The 16,558-nt window shown below is 41.3% G+C and overlaps 2 protein-coding genes across 4 annotated transcripts in view; both read right to left on the reverse strand.

Moving 5' to 3' along the window:
• CAPN5 (calpain 5) overlaps positions 1–14,442 on the reverse strand; it is a 63,052-nt gene extending 48,610 nt beyond the window's left edge. The window contains exon 1 of one of the 3 annotated variants that reach the window (XM_072401678.1): positions 14,307–14,442. The gene's annotated coding sequence lies outside the window, so the exon portion shown is untranslated. Of the gene's footprint in view, positions 1–3,883; positions 3,903–3,938; positions 4,044–14,306 lie in introns of those variants that run through there. The other 2 variants (XM_072401669.1, XM_072401698.1) reach the window with 2 other exon arrangements.
• The window catches only part of ACER3 (alkaline ceramidase 3), a 39,071-nt gene continuing 33,736 nt past the window's right edge, over positions 11,224–16,558 (reverse strand). Inside the window, exons 10-11 of the mRNA XM_072401718.1 lie at positions 16,341–16,386; positions 11,224–14,981 (exon numbers count right to left, since the gene is read on the reverse strand). Of these exons, the coding sequence (XP_072257819.1) occupies positions 14,928–14,981; positions 16,341–16,386 (100 nt within the window). The 3' untranslated portion in view covers positions 11,224–14,927. The remainder of the gene's footprint in view (positions 14,982–16,340; positions 16,387–16,558) is intronic.

Genomic DNA, 16,558 nt, shown 5'->3' on the forward strand with positions numbered 1-16,558 from the left:
CTGAGCTCTGCAAATAGGAGCGCCTGCAAATATGTGCACAGGAGCCAACAGCGCCATCTTCTGGCTCACAAGCACACAACAAACTATTTCCATAAAATATTTCAGAATTGTTTTTCAAATATATTTTAGCCCTGAGCAGAAAAAAAGAAAACAGTATATATAAAGTTAGTATCCTAATAATTGCACAAACCCTTCTAGACACAACACAAAACAAATTCAGAATTGAAAATTGAATCCAACCCAAAGCTCTATATGGATCCAGGCAATCGTCATTTATGGCTCCCTTAACAAATGTGCACAATTTGCCCGGTTTGTCCCCCTAATTATCAACAGGGAGAAACGTTTCCCCATTAAAGCTGCTGGGTCCAGATGACCGGTTGTTGATCAGTGGGTGTGGCTTGCTTGGAATCTCCACCAATCAGCACATTTACTAGCTTGGGTTCCAGCCAACACATCAACCAATAAAGATTGAATTGCTATTCCGTGCAGATTTGTATGGAAAGGGATGGGAGAGGGGTTTGGAAAAGCCTGCAAGAACAAGTGGAAAAGTTTTTAATTTGAATAAATAATGATTTTCCACTGCTGATTTTTAGCCAATCCGCTCCTACATTTAGTTGATGGCAGTGGAGGGGCCACACCACACCGGTAATATTGTTGATCTGGTATAAATCCTTGTTTGTTTTCTGCTGAGATCTGTTTACAGGAACATGCAGCTGTGAAATGCTGGCATGCCGTGTTCAGCAGCAGCTGGATTGGATAACACGAGTCGCTGATGGAGCCAATACATGGAATCTGAGGGCTGACAAACTCCCGGTGCGGAGAACATGTGTAAACCCTGCAGTCCCTTGTTGTAAACTGTCCCTAATACTAACGCGTTTAACTTTAAAGAGAACCTGTCACCGGGCCATTACATATTAGATTTCATATGTGACGTTAATGTATTTGCATTTTATTTACCTTTAAAAGCCTCCTTTGCAGGAGTGGACATAGGTGATGCAAAGTGTGCGGATGCACAAGGGCCTCGGACCCCCGGATCCTCAGCCAGCAGGGGGCCATACAAAGGTCCCAAGTCAGTTCAGCATTGGGACCTCTGTTGGAGTTCACAACTTTAATGCTCAGTCAGACCAAACTCACCGTCTCAAAGCATTAATTGTTGATATTTTTACAATTAATGTTGTGCACCCCAGGTCAGTTCTACATAGGGGCCCAATGTTGGCTATGCCCATCACTGCTCATTTTTGTAGTCATTCAAGAACCCCAAAACTGCTGTTACACAACAGCAGTTTTGGGGTTCTTGAATGGCTACAAAAGGTCACCATCTTGCGATGCGATGTTGGCAACCCCAGAAGACTCAGAGCTCTTACTCTATATTCTCCTTCACTCTTCCCCTAGCAGATACATAAAAAGTAATGCAAGTAGATGATGGGATGGACAGAGGAGCTGGGCCAGCGAGTCAGTAATTAGATACCCCAAGATTAAAAAGAAGACTATGATAAGGTAAGAGTGGGGGATGATATATTGGGGGATTGACTCGTCCCAATTTCTGGAAGCATTTATTATAGTATTTAATATAAATCAATACCTAACAGAAAATCAATAGCATTTAATCAATCAACTTATACCTAATTTTTCTGTGCACTTGCATGCAATTTTTGGTTGTAACAGGGTCTCTTTAGAATGGCCCCAGGGCCCAATTCTACTATTGATCTTGTTGATGGCAAGGACCTGACAGCAGTCAACGTGAAAGACAGAACAAGGCGGTGAAATGCTCCTCGGCTTCCCACCGGCTGGGTGAGTTTTCATCAATGACGGAGATGTCTCTCTCATCCAGGCACATCCAGACATTTATCTTAGCCTTAATGCTATTCACATATATGCTCTGCAGGAACACACAACATGATAATGTGCGTGTTCCCACAGCTACATGGAAATGCACAAACCGCATGCTGTACTACGCCGCGCCATTCATTGCAATGATACCCCAAAGGCTGCAAGGGATGTCCAAAAAGTGAAGCAGATAACCGGGGGTGCACCAGGGAAGTAAGGACTATAGTAAGTATTCCAATGGAGGGCTGTTATCCCATTTTTTAAAAACAAATGTATATGCTTTATATTCTCCTATATCAGCCATCTGTATTAATTGCTGGTGAGGTTTCCAGTTGTGCCGACCAATGGATCCAACACCACCGGCTCCTGCCCATCAGGTCAACTATGCATGGCATCATCCAATCCCAGCAATCTATAGAGCCAAAATGCTGGATAACCAAAGACAAACCCTTCGCTACCAGGAATGAGATTTGGGACCCGGTGCATCATGTGACCAAAGATTTAGGTATTTTTTTTTAAACAGATGAATAGTTAGTGGTGGGGCAAAAAGCTAAAGAGGTAGGTTATACAATTTCAGAATCAACTTTAACTTGACCTTAAAGGATCGACCCACCAAAGAATAATATTTTAATATTCAGGTGCAGCCTTTATCAACCTTTTTGGCATGGGGGAACCCTTGAAAAAACCTCCAGGCGTCCAGTGAACCCCTTTCTATAATTACTATATCCACAGCTCACAGTATATTACTGTGGGGGTCAGTGGGAAGAATTCTTCCTATATTGCTGGACATTCAATATCACCCTTACAGATGGCCAAAAAGATCATTGGGTCCACTTAAACTGACCCGAGGAGTGCAAATTGTTCAAGGAACCCCCAATAACTTCTGGAGGAACCCTGGTTGAGAAAGAGTCAACCCATCCCAGATCTGCCCACCCAGAGCAATATTAGCAGGAAGATCCCACCATTCCTTAACTGCGTTCTATGGATATCCGCTATACAATTGTCATTTAAAATGTACAGTCAGGAATATATGGTTGGATAATCCATTAAGCCATGCATGTGTTGTCAGTAGGTGTGTGCCGAACATAGGGAAGTGATGTAATGTGAACAATCTTTCACCAATCACACCTACACTCCATCCAATGGTCTGCTGAGATCTACAAACAATCGTGTCATTGGCATACATATAGAATTGTTGGTTCGTGCCTCGTCCTTTACGATTGTTCATTCTTTTTTCATAATTATCAAACGTGTGTAGTTTTAGCCCAGCAGGCTCCAAGGTATTACTAAGTGTATTTATATAGCTCCAACATAATACACAGCGCTGTACAATAAATAGGGGTTGCAAATGACAGACAGATACAGTGATACAGGAGGAGAGGACCCTGCCCTGAAGAGCTTACAATCTAAGAGATGTACCCAAAAACATCACTTATCAATGAACGCTCCCATCTGGGTTGTAAAACTGAACCCCCTATCCTGTACCCTAATTAGCACAGATCACCAGCAATGCCATACCTAGCCTCAAACGCTGCCAAAACTCACCCACTTGCAATCAAAGCTACAAATTGAACGCCGTTCTTTTTTTTCCCCATCAACAAAAGCTAACCTGAGCCAGTCGGAATATAAATCGCTTTGCAAGAATTGGATTTCCATTAAATTGGTGCACACAGAACTCAATGTGTGTCCCAGGCAGGAAGTTGGTAAGGCGCTGGGGATACCCAGCAATCTGTGGAATGCTCACAAGGTAACCCAACTCTCCAGCCATCATTCCATAGCTCAGCCGCTGCCAATTCAGTAACAAAAACCATGTGCAAAACACAGCAGATCCTGAAATCCCTACACTGGGATGATTGTATTACTGCAGCCCAAGGCACAGCCTGACCCCCACTGCAGAGGGAGGAGGGGAGCAAACCCCTAAAGATGGGGCACCATATGATGAGTTTCTGCAGCTGCATGCCACTGATTGCAATAAATGCTGCATGGGAGAAAACCTAAAGACAAGTCAATGCAAGCAGCCAGAATGATATGATCCCTATGCCATAGACACACAGACCTGCCTGGCTTCTATCCCCACCCAGGTACATTGATTTGCCATCTTCTTACAGTACCTGTCCCAGGGGTATGAGGAGCCCAGGTGCTGGCTGCACAGAGGTGCCAATCACAGCTGCTCCAGCTTCTCTGCTTCTACAACTCTGCTATACACACACAGCAACCCCCCCTCCATATCACCTCCCAGGGCAGGGGCGGTGCTGCAAATCATTATGGGAAATGTAGTCCTTTCCCCCTCCCATGTATTACCTAACACTTGTTATGTATTGATCACTTGTTACAATGTTGCAACTTTTCTCTGTTGCTTTATTTTCATGGCAATGGAAGAAATGTCCATTAAGATGAATTGACTAAGATTATAAAAAAATAAATATAACACTGAAAAAAAAAAGTTTGCAAGCTAGTTATTATTATTAATAAACAGGATTTATATAGCACCAACATATTACGCAGCGCTGTACATTAAATAGGGGTTGCAAATGACAGACAGATACAGACAGTGACACAGGAGGAGGAGAGGACCCTGAACAGAAGAGTTTACAATCTGAGAGGGAAGTAGCACACAATAAGGAGGAAGTTTGTCACTAGCAGATTGCTGCTGCCTACACATTGCAATCTGATTGTACAATCTTCCTAAAGCTCACCATAAACCCCTCAGGTGTGATTGTACAATATTTATATAATCTGTGCAATTAAAAACTTAAATTTTTGCTGAATGTGTTTGCAATCTGCCAAGTTGGGGCTTTACATAGTTGTCAGTGATCTATAGAAAAGAGAAGCCCAATCACATTTAAAACCATACAATGCAAAGATTGCATTATAAAAATGTATGGATTGGAGATTGTATGTAATAGAGATTGTTTAGTCAGATTGCAGTGGTCCTATTGTGTGATACTTCCCCCTCCTCCTAGATTGTAAGCTCCTCTGGGCAGGGTCCTCTCCTCCTCCTGTGTCACTGTCTGTATCGGTCTGTCATTTGCAACCCCTATTTAATGTACCCACAAACAGAAGCATTTGTAATAATTTATTTCTTCTGTGTCTAATAATCAAATTTTATCTACTCTATTTATTTTGAATTATGCCCCATACATTAAAGAAATGCAATTCAGATGCATCTGTGGTGCAGCACACAATGCTACAGTGTGGTGCAATGCATCCATAGTAGTCCATTGAAGACCTATAATCGCACTTGAACAATAGGCCTGATTTATTAAAGCTCTTCGGAGCTTTGCTATGTGCCACCTCCCTGCCTATAAAAACATGTGCTCCCTGCAGCCATTGTGCCAGTGGCTTAAAGAAATTTGGGAGAAGTGACAGTCACTGGGGGTATATTAGATGCAATTTATTATATGAAGATTGTAAGCTCTTTGGGGCAGGATCCTCTCCTCTTCCTGTGTCACTGTCTGTATCTGTCTGTCATTTGCAACCCTTGTACAGCGTACAACATTGCGTAATATGTTGGCGCTATTTAAATCCTGTTTATTAATAATAATATTATTATTATTAATAATAATAATAATAATAATAACAGTGCTTAAGCCGGGTGAGAAGAAATTGTAGGAGGGTGGAAGCCCATGAACTGTGACCAACTCTTCAGTAATCACCCAGAAACAGCCGGGTGGTTGCTGAAAAGTGCCGGGTGGTGCACCCAGCTAAAATGAGCTGGGGAGAACACTAAATAATAATAATAATAATAAAAGGAAGACTCTCAAAGTAAAATAAATCACTCTCAATGTATCTGCATTGTACAGAATTATTCCATAAAACAAGTACTTTGTCTCCCTCTGTTGGCCAAATATAGGATTGCTCCTAATATTGTTCTATATCCATTGTCATTTACAGTGGTACCTCGGTAAAAGTCCGCTTTGGAATAAGGCCAACTTGGTATAAGTCCTGTTTGGACAATACATTTTGCTTGGTATACAATCTTTGCTTGGTATACAACCTTTGTGCTAGAACTTGTATGGGTCAAAATGATTCATAACACCGCACGCTACCCTTATTTACCTCTCTCGAGACAAAGCAACGACTGCCCATGAGCGTCAGTACGCCAGTTACTACCATTCAGTGAACAACCCGCGCTATAACTCTTTGTGAATTACATACTATCTCCTCCTCCTCCCTTCTCAGCACCATCCTAGTAGGCACTCCACTCTTCTCAGCAAGGTAAAGTGAGGTTACATTTTCATTTATTTCATCTAATTGCTTTTGTATTTATGTATTTTAGTATTAAGCAGTGCTTAAATTATTTTATACAGCCCCATCAATGTATGTAATGCCAAAAACAATTGGATTTTTTTTTTTCATGGGAACGGATTAATCATTTTCCTTTTATTTCTTTTGGGAAAAATTTGTTTGGTATAAATCCTGTTTGGTATAAGTCCAAGGATCTGGAACGGATTAAGGATTTACACCAAGGTACCACAGTTTTTAACTTTGTTATAATACTGATTTTTGGCTTCTGCATTTTCCAAATCATTAGATTAAAAGGTTACCAAATTTGGTATGTGTCCCGTCATATTGAAGCGCACCTGTTCAGGAACGTTGAAGACCGTTTATCCCAGTGTCTCTTATTCAGGAGTCACAATAAACATTCATTATTTTCCTCCTCGCCATGAAAAAGGTCAGATTACTAAAGGGGGTCAGTACAGTTTGTTTTTGGAAGAAGCCATGGATGGGACACCATGCCAATGATAAACTGCATGAGATTGTGAACGAGGATCATTTAGGAATTAAACAGAAATTCATTGCTGCTGGATACAACTAACTGCAGCTGGATGTATTTCCATATAAAAATTAAATTGATGACTGGAATCTTTACTACTACTTTGATAGCCATAAAAGATGAAATGCCTTCCTTAATGATGTTGATGGCGCTTTATAAATACTGTGTAATAATAATAATAATAATAATAATAATAAATAGAAACCCAAGTTTAGTATTATTTTGGTAATAAGTAACTTAGCTTTGTAAAACATAACCACTGGTATTTTCACTTGTGCTGTCCCCAAAAGACTAATCAATTTCAGATTTAGCTCTGGTTCATTATTATTACACAGTATTTATATAGCACCAACATATTAAGCAGCGGTGTACAAAGTCCATAGTCATGTCACTATCTAATGTCCCTACCATAGTCATATGTCATTATTAGTCTAAGGTCAATTTGGGGGAAGCCAATTAACCTAACTGCATGTTTTGTTTTTTGGAATGTGGGAGGAAACCCACACAGACACAGGGAGAACCTGCAAACTCCATGCAGATATTGTCCTGAACGAGATTTCAACCTGGGACCCAGCGCTGCAAGGGCCAGAGTGCTAACCTCTAGGCCACCATAATGCATAGTTCATGCAGTGTCATGCAATCCACTTCCTGTGGACCCTGGCTGTCATGGATCTGCCCCCTGGGGAATAAATTATTACGCTGCTCTGGGCTCACAGTGCAATACTAAAGGGAGCAATGCTGATGTCATGGAGTCAGCAATATTAAAGACTGGTCCCTTCTGCTGCAGGAGGAAGGGGACATCATGGCTGCCAAGAAGATGCCAGGAAAAAATGTATAAATTAAAAAAAAAAAAACATTATTATTATTATTACTAAACGGTATTTTTATAGTGGCAACCTATTATGCAGCGCTGTACATTAAATAGAGGTAGCAAATAACAGACAGTACAGACAGAGGAGGAGGGGACCCTGCCCTGAAGAGCTTAAGCTGCGTACACACGAGCAATTTTTGTCGTTGGAAAGGATCTTTCACGATCGTTTCCAACGACAAAGGACTGCACGATGCATGAACGGTGCTGTACATACAGCACCGTTCTGCTCTATGGAGAGGGGAGGGGAAGAACGATGGAGCGGCACCCTGCTGCGCGCTCTCCCCCTTCCCTTGCATTAGGATCGCTCGTCGTTCATCGTCTGTGGATCCGCCAGGACGAACGTTCGGACAATGGATGATGCCGACTGTACACACGCCAGATTTACGCCCGATATCTGGCCGATGCCGATTATCGGGCGATAAAAATCTGACGTGTGTACGCAGCTTTACAATCTAAGACATTGAAGTGAGTTCTGCTCTAGGGAAATGATAGAAGCATCAGATGGAGAATTGCAAGTTCTGACTTTATAGCTGAATGCTGAACCCATAGTGACATCATTGCTGCAGGACCATTTGTTATGATTTTTGCACATGCTTGTCGTATTACATTTTGATAATGGTTGTACATGTGCAGATCAGTTACCAGAGCTGCGCACACACTGGATTATTGATGCCCGAGCCAAATGGTTGTGCTCGGGTAAAAAGCATGTGAACAGCAGTCCCCTAATGTCATTCATCAAGCTACCCTACCACATTGATAAATATGGGACTAAAATATAAATATATACTTGAGTATAAATATATACTTTTCTACATTGGTAAAGGGCTTCACAATGGGCCATTTACATTTCAGCCACTCATTAGAGATCAGATTTAATTTCCTTAAAAATGCTTTATTAAGGAACCCTGAGAGCACTGGGAGATCCGGGAACACTGTTCTGCTAGAGGCCCTTCCATGTGCTGGAGGAAATTGCAAACTATAAAAAAATTGATGATTTAATTCAACAGAGAATATTCTGACAAGTGGAGATGTGATGAGCAAATTATACACCCCCATCCTCCAGGGGTGATTGGTATTAGAATGAATGAAGAACGGATGAAGCTCACTGAAGCCTTGGAAAGTGAATGTAATGTGAAAAATGGGAGGATTCTCTTATTTTTGAATAATTGATCTGAAAGTGTGGCTAGTGTGGTTCCAGTGGTATATTACAAATAATAATTACAGTAAAAGGAGTTTGTATATACTTATATATTTATGTCCCCGACATTCTGCCTTAGAGATGAATCAGACAGCGGATGAAAGTTCACTCATAGATAATTGGAGGTAATAGGTGGCTGAATGCTTGCCAGATACTCATCTATTACCCATCTATGCTTTGCTATAGAAGTATTCATTCTCATTCATTTATATGTAAAGCATAGAGGAGGTGGTGGATGATGAGCGGCTGGAAGTTCGTTGTCCATACTGCCCATACGAGGAACACTCTTCTGATTCAAATCTTCCCAGCTGGGTGGGAAGGAGCTGCAGGCAGATGGCAGCCCCTGTATTGTGACTCAACTTCTCAGTAGCCAAAAAACAGCCGGGCCGTTACTGAAAAGTTCCGGGCGGTGCACACATCTAAAAGGGCCTGGAGAGAACACTGAAATCAATCAGGAGGTAACTAAATCGATAACTGGAGGGCCCGTGGCTTGCAATGCACCGGAATCGGCCAGAGACACTGGAAAGATTCTATTTGCCTCAGAGTTCTATTTCTGGGCAACACTTCTGGGAGGTTGTGAGAAAACATGCCAATGGTTTATCAGGGAGTGTTACCCCAGCATCGACATCCCCCTATTAGATTGTAAGCTCTTCGGGGCAGGGTCCTCTTCTCCTCCTGTGTCACTGGCTGTATCTGTCTGTCATTTGCAACCCCTATTTAATGTACAGCGCTGGGTAATATGTTGGTGCTATATAAACAATCTTTATAAATAATAGACAGGAAACAAAGGCAATCAGTGATCAGCAATAAAGCCCAATCATGGTGCTTGGTCAGGTCATCAGTATTTAGTGATACATGACAAGGAAGAGCTCTGGTTACCAAGTGTGGTCTCCAGTCAGGATATCTCTGGATTACAAATGGAGCAGATCTCATTTTTCGAGATAGATGATGAATGTCGCCACTTATAAACCTTCAACGCCATCCTTACTGATCTCCCCCATGCTGCAGCATGTGCACCAAAGGATTGTATGACTATATGTTAATCACCCATATGGAGGGCATGCAAACAGTTTATGACAACCATTTTATTCCACGTTAATTAAATCTAGTAAAATGCTGTAAGTTTATTGTCCTCCCGAGTTGACCTGCCAGAGATTCTTCTTTGGACTACACCATTGGGAAGTAGATGTTGGAGCATTTGTAAATTGTGGAGTTTAGTGGTTGTAGATTTGTTTTCAGCAGAACACATCGAGATTCCATTGCCCGTAACCATCAGTAGTAATCATTTCAGGATATTTCTGGATTATGAAGCCGGTCAGCTATAATTTTATGACCTGAGTCAGCTGATGTGCCATATACACATCTTCACAGAACCCCCCATGCTGTTATTATGAGACGGTTGGGTTGCATAGGGATTTTTGGGGGAACAAATTCAGAGGCTTCAGGGCAGCCACTGGAAGAAGACATTTTACTGAATTTAAAAACTGCCAATAATTTTCTAAAAATATCAGATGGAGAATGGACTTTTGATGACCAGAATCTCCCTCAAACACCAGAGTTCAGGACTATCTGCAGGTGTTAGGCAGCCAGAGCTTCTTCCTGGGATGGCATTACTGGGACGTGGATGTGAGGTTGTCGTATAACGGGAGTGTTGGGATGAGTTATTATTATTAAACAGTACTTATATAGCACCAACATGTTATGCAGCGCTGTACATTAAATAGGGGCTGCAAATGACAGTGACACAGGAGGAGGAGAGGACCCTGCCCCGAGGAGCTTACACTCTAGGAGGTGGGGGGAGTATCACACAATAGTAGGGGGGATATGGAATGGTGGGAAGTAGTAAGGGTTTTAGAAGACAGAAGAAGATGGGATGCTACCCCAGCATAGACAGAGGAAAAAAACCCAGGGTCATCGATAGGAAATAGGACACGTCTTGGTCCTTGGACAGTATTCAGTATACAGTGGGACACAATGGTAATACAACCTAGGTACCTGACCGTATGAAATAAACATGGCTTGTTGGGATGGGGATGCTAGTTCTGGCGGTACACATGCATACAGCTTTTCGGTCTGTGTACATACATAAGTAATATAAAGAAAAGTCAATAAAATGCAGATATGAACATTTCAACAAAGATTTTTCTTTAGATTACTTATGTATGTACACAGACCGAAAAGCTTGTATATTACCATATCCCCGAAGAAGCCTATCGGCTTGGCGAAACGCGTCGGATTTTATACAGCTTATAAAGCTTTTTTTACATATTCTTTATTAACTGATTGAATTTGTTATCTTGCTAAAAGCATATCTGTATAGCACCAAACAAAACCATATCCTGTGGACTGCCTAACAGGAATGGTCTTTGAATTGTATTTATGTATTTTCACTATTGAGCATGAGCCACAAACCTCTCTCCTTTGCCCTCTCCGATTCTAAAATTACAAACCAGTTAGGGATGAAGTTCACTTACATATTTGGTTTTGTTGTAAAATGTATCAGCAACCAGTTTACACCATATTGGTTTGCAGGAAACAAGGCTCTCTCCATAAAGGATAGGTACAAATTTATTAAGAAATAAGTTAGGCACTGTTTCTAAGCATATATCATCAATCCACCAAACACATTCAGTTTTAGGTATGACATTTCTTCAGTAAATTGTCCTAAAATAACTTATAGAATTCCAGTGACCCCAAAATACACAACATTCCCAGACTGCCGGAGCTTATCGATGAAACCTGCGGTCCAAAACAAGCTATGAGATCCCAGTGCCAGTGCAGATGAGAAGGTGAAATCACGAATCTGATCGGTCAGTGTGTTGTCAGCAACCCTACTTTTCATTCTTTACAGTTTTTAATCAAGCTCCAGGGTTTTTTTTTTTAATTAGCATATTCCCTGAACAGGGATATTTGTGTTAGAAAAAAAAAAGGCTTGCTGCATGTCATGTGCTGGGCATTTCCATGCTTCCTCAGCAGACCTGATTACATTAGCTTTACAGACTGTTGTGCCCATACATATGGACTATAATGGACAGGGTGAATGATATAGTATGATATAGATTTTGTAATATTTAAAGAGGGTGATGATTTCAGGTGGAAGAGTTTGGCACTAACTTATATGTAAGGATAATGAATCTTTAGAACCTAAAGCTGAACTCCAGGCAAACCAATACTGACAAATATATATAGAAGCAGCTTTACATGAAAAAAGATGTGTTTTTAAATGAGATTTACACAGCTCTACCACCCAGAACAGCCAGGTAGGTGACCCGACTTTGGTTCGGAAATGTCAGGGTCATCCTTCTGCCTTTGGCCTGGGACTGGACAGAAAAGGCACAGCCGAACACCCAAAGGGCCCTGTACTAAAGACCGGCCGCTGCTGCTTTCTCTCCGGTGCCCGGTCTTGTATACGCCCACCTGTAGGTTTCTGCAGCCAATCAGTAATGGGAGGTCTTGAGAGCCCTTTCCCAGAACACTGCTACCTGCACAGGTTATGCACAGCCCTTTGATGATGCAACTGCTAACAAGGATTTGCAAAGGTATCTGGTGCATGTATGTCTATGTAGCTATTGGGAATTATATTATCTATTTCTGTGCCCTGAGTTCAGTTATCAAACACATACCATATGCTGCAGCTGTGTGTGCTGACTTACAGCTTCCCATTAAAGTCCACTGAAGACATTCACAAATCACACTGCAATGCAAATGAAAATATGTTTTCATGTTAGTGATACTGCATGCATTTCTAAAGGATCTGGTGTGAACAAGACCTAATGATTACACTAAATCCTATTCGTCACACTAATCTGTAATATTACAAACTTTTAACCCAACCGATACAGCATCAAACATGCCCATACATTCAACAGGCAAAAAAAAGGCACACGAGGTATGTGCCAGGTACCATCAATCCAGACTTTAGGATTCTCCTTTGGAACGTATGTGGTACTTTAATAGGCGGCAGACAAAAGAAGGTACAGTGCTCCCCCTGCAGGATTCATAGGGCAGTGCAGGTGCAGCAGGAGATGAAAAATCTCTTACATTACCTGAACCACACAGTTCATGCTTTTTAAATAAACTCTTGCTAAAATATCTGTATAAAAGTGTTTTCTGCAAACAAAGTTGCAAATATGTCTCTCCTGCTGCCATGCGGATTGTCGCCCACAGCTCTCAGCAAATCCTCCACACCAGGGGTGTCAAACTCTGGCCCGCAGGCCAAATCTGGTCAGGCACGTCCTTTTTTTTGGTCCCCAAAAGAATTCTTAATATGAATTGCGGCTGGCTCGCCATTCCGTAGTAACGGCGGGCAATCTGCAATACATATTAAGCTGATGTGCTATAGACAATGCTGCTACAACAGTTCCCGGGATCATTCACGTCTCCAGACCAGCGGCCTCTCTGTCTATGTGTGGCCCGCATTTTATAGGCACAAGTGATGCCGGGAATTGTAGTAGCGGCATCACTCATGTCTATTAAACAGCAGCCTATCTATGCGTGGACCCCGCAGAGTTTATACTGACAGGTAAATTCAATAATCAGGAATTATCAGGATTATTATTACCAGGAATTATCATAGAGCTATTGATATATTGTTTTACTGTGCCAGAGAATGCAATATGAAACCAAATGAATGCAGCAAAGTAAAACAATTAATCTCAATAAGAAGAAACAAGAACACATGAGTATAGCATGCAGTGGATTGATCTATTTGTTCCTCGGCACAGTAATCTAATAACAGCACAGTAGCCCTGATCTAACATTTACTATTATGGTTACAGCTATAGACAATAGTGGGCACAAATATTCTCCTTGCCTAACATGTCCTCTACTGCTTTCTGTTTATCTCCGGTTGCTTATATGATTATTTCCAAGAAATATTTTTCTTGGCCGCGACTAAGTTTTTAATTTTGGCCCTGTGTGTTTGAGTTTGACACCCCTGCTCTACACCATTACTGTCGTCTGAACTGAAGTTTGCATTATGGTGAGGAACAACTGAGAGCAGCGACTGACCAAGAGATTGTCACTGCTAAGGTGCCCATTTCTAAACTTCAGTTGGTCTTCAGTTGGTGATTTCTCAGCAGCCTTTGGTGATGTGAGCAACGGTGGCAGTGGCAATCAACTCTTTTTAGTCACAGTTGGGTTTTAGATTCAATCTTTTTAAATACAAATGCTACAAATGTTTTAGGATTGATTTTCTCATCGCACAAGTTTTTGGATCCAGTTCATGACCATTAAAGGAGTACAATTTACTGTGTAAGTTGCCCGATTTATTAAAGCTCTCCAAGGCTGGAGAGGTTACCCTCTCATCAGTGAAGCTGGTTGATCCAACAAACCTGCAATTTATCTGGTCCATGATAGAAAACATTTGATGTTTTCAGTGACTTTCAGGAAATCCATTCCAGGTTTGCTGGACCACCCAGCTTCACTGATCCTCCACAGCCTTGGAGAGCTTTCATAAGCTTTCCCTTGTCAGTATAGCTTCACCCAGGATTAGCATGGCATTGTAATTCTTGTTTAGCACGATTTCAGTAATTCTTTTCTTCATTGTACCATTACAGGGCCCACCTTGCTTGGGTTTTAATAAAGCCCACAGCTCCAAATTTTAATTTATTTTTGATGCTTCTTATACTCACCTAAGTACATCATCCATGTCCTAGCGAGCTCTTTTTCTGGCTGCAATGGACCAATAAACCAGAAGTAAAGGGGCTAGCTCCTGTTTGCTAAAGTCATCCTCTTCTAGATCGGCTGCACAGCCCATAGAAAGTATCCACGTCAAGCAAGCAGTCACCTAGATATTAGAACCAGGACTGTCCACTGTACACAGCAGAGAGACTTTGGGCTGGGACATCACATGTCCGTGGATTTACGTGAGTAAAAAGGTGCATTTCTGAAGTTTTTTTTATTTTTTTTCTATTGGAAGTGGAGGAGAGGGTTTAGTATTTTGCCAACACCCCGCGGAGTATATTTGAAAAAAAAAAAAAAAAGTAGGGCGATCCGCTGACTTATCTGGTTCCAAAAACCAGACAGAAAAGTTTGTGAAGTTCCTTCTGTCTGTAACTGGCAGTATCAATGCAACCAAAAAGTATATACCTTGGTATAAAAGTCAGAAGTACGCACACACGCGTGTATTGTAGCTATACATAGGTGCATATATGTAATGTCCGTATTCACTGCATAGAATGCTGGAGTCTTTGTGTTACACTCCGCCGGGTCCGTTCTGGAATGTTTCCGTGTGGCTCTTCGGTGACGCTTTGTCAGTGTTTCTTCGGAGGTTCCACCATAATCACCGGCCACATGCCAAACATGAACTGCGCAAAGGAAAATGAAACATCAAAACCAAGAACACTGCAGGTTTAACATTGCTTCCCACATGTTATACTACAAGCTTGCATAAATAGCTTTTTTCTTTAACCCCCTTCCAGAAGAATCTGTACACCAGTTATCTGTACAATGCTTCAAACTAGGGACCCATATTAAACATTCTAATTCCTGGCTGTTTTCCATTACTTTGGGTTCCAATGGGCATAGGTAACCAGAATGGTTCCCGATTATGTGATTACTGCATCAACTATGATGGTAATCAAAAGCAGTTTGTTTGACCAAACACTTTACAAGTAGGACTTTAAGAGGCAAACTGAAGTCACTTGTTTCAAACATAATAGATACTTCATCTATCCCAAATTTTATGTGAATATTGCTGTACCATTTTACTCTGAATTTAGGAAAAATCTCCCTATATACGAATTGTACTCTACAGTTTTAACTTCTGATTTTGATCTGAGGGCTATGTAAATTCGGGGCCTTTATATGACATCAGAAATGCCAAGGCAGGCTGAGTTTACCATACATAACAGAGAACTGAAATATCACTAATGGCAGTGCCACACAATTGGTTTGCTCATCATGACTTACATTGAATAAGGTTAACAAATGGTTCAAAGAACTATTGCATACTACTATACAAATTTAAAATATGTATTTTATATATCAAGGTGCTTTATTCTCATTGTCCCATTAAAAAAAGGGAACACATCAGCCATGGAGTTTCTACAGGTGGAAATGGAATATCAGCAAATGGTATTACATCTCATTAAACATAATGATATCAGTACACAACTGTGTGCACTTGCACCATTTCTATAAAATAGTATTTGATAAGGGCTGAGATATACCTTAGCTGCCTTGTGTTGAAAGCAGATGTCAGCTGTCTAAAGCTGGGTACACATGTGCAATAATTGTCTTTGGAAACGATCTTTCTCGATCCTTTCCAACAACAAAGACTGCACAATGCTAGAATAAGCGGTGTACATACAGCACCACTCTGCTCTATGGAGAAGGGAGAATGATAGAGGCAGCACCCCGCTGTGCTCTCTCTCCTTCACTTTCATTATGATCGTTTCTCATCCGCAGATCTGCCAGGATGACGGACGCTGTACATATGCCAGATTCTCGTCCTCAGCCCCGTATGCCAGATTCAGCGTCCTCAGCGATTATCAGATGAGAATCATCTGCCGTGTGTACGTAGCCTAAGGCTTAGTGGCGAACAGAGCTGCCCAAATCAAAGCAGTTACTAAACACAATACATAAATAGTAGTCATGACCATTCTTACATTAAATCTTAATGTAACCCTGTGTATAATGGAACTAGTGGTTACTTGGATACTCACCCTCACTTTTGGTCGATACTTTAGAAAGAGCGTTCGAGTGTACAAACTGCAACAAAGCACAAACAAAAGGTTAAAATAAAGCCAAACGGTACAAAAAATGACTTCAGCACAACGTGTGAAACATTCATGTCAAATTCTTTGGGTTGCCAAAAGACCCCTAAAAGTAACTCCACCACCAGCTTGTATCACAAAGTTCTAACAATCAGTGAATGAGAATA

This window comes from Pyxicephalus adspersus, chromosome 1 (assembly GCF_032062135.1).
Source record: "Pyxicephalus adspersus chromosome 1, UCB_Pads_2.0, whole genome shotgun sequence".
NCBI classification, from domain to species: domain Eukaryota; kingdom Metazoa; phylum Chordata; class Amphibia; order Anura; family Pyxicephalidae; genus Pyxicephalus; species Pyxicephalus adspersus.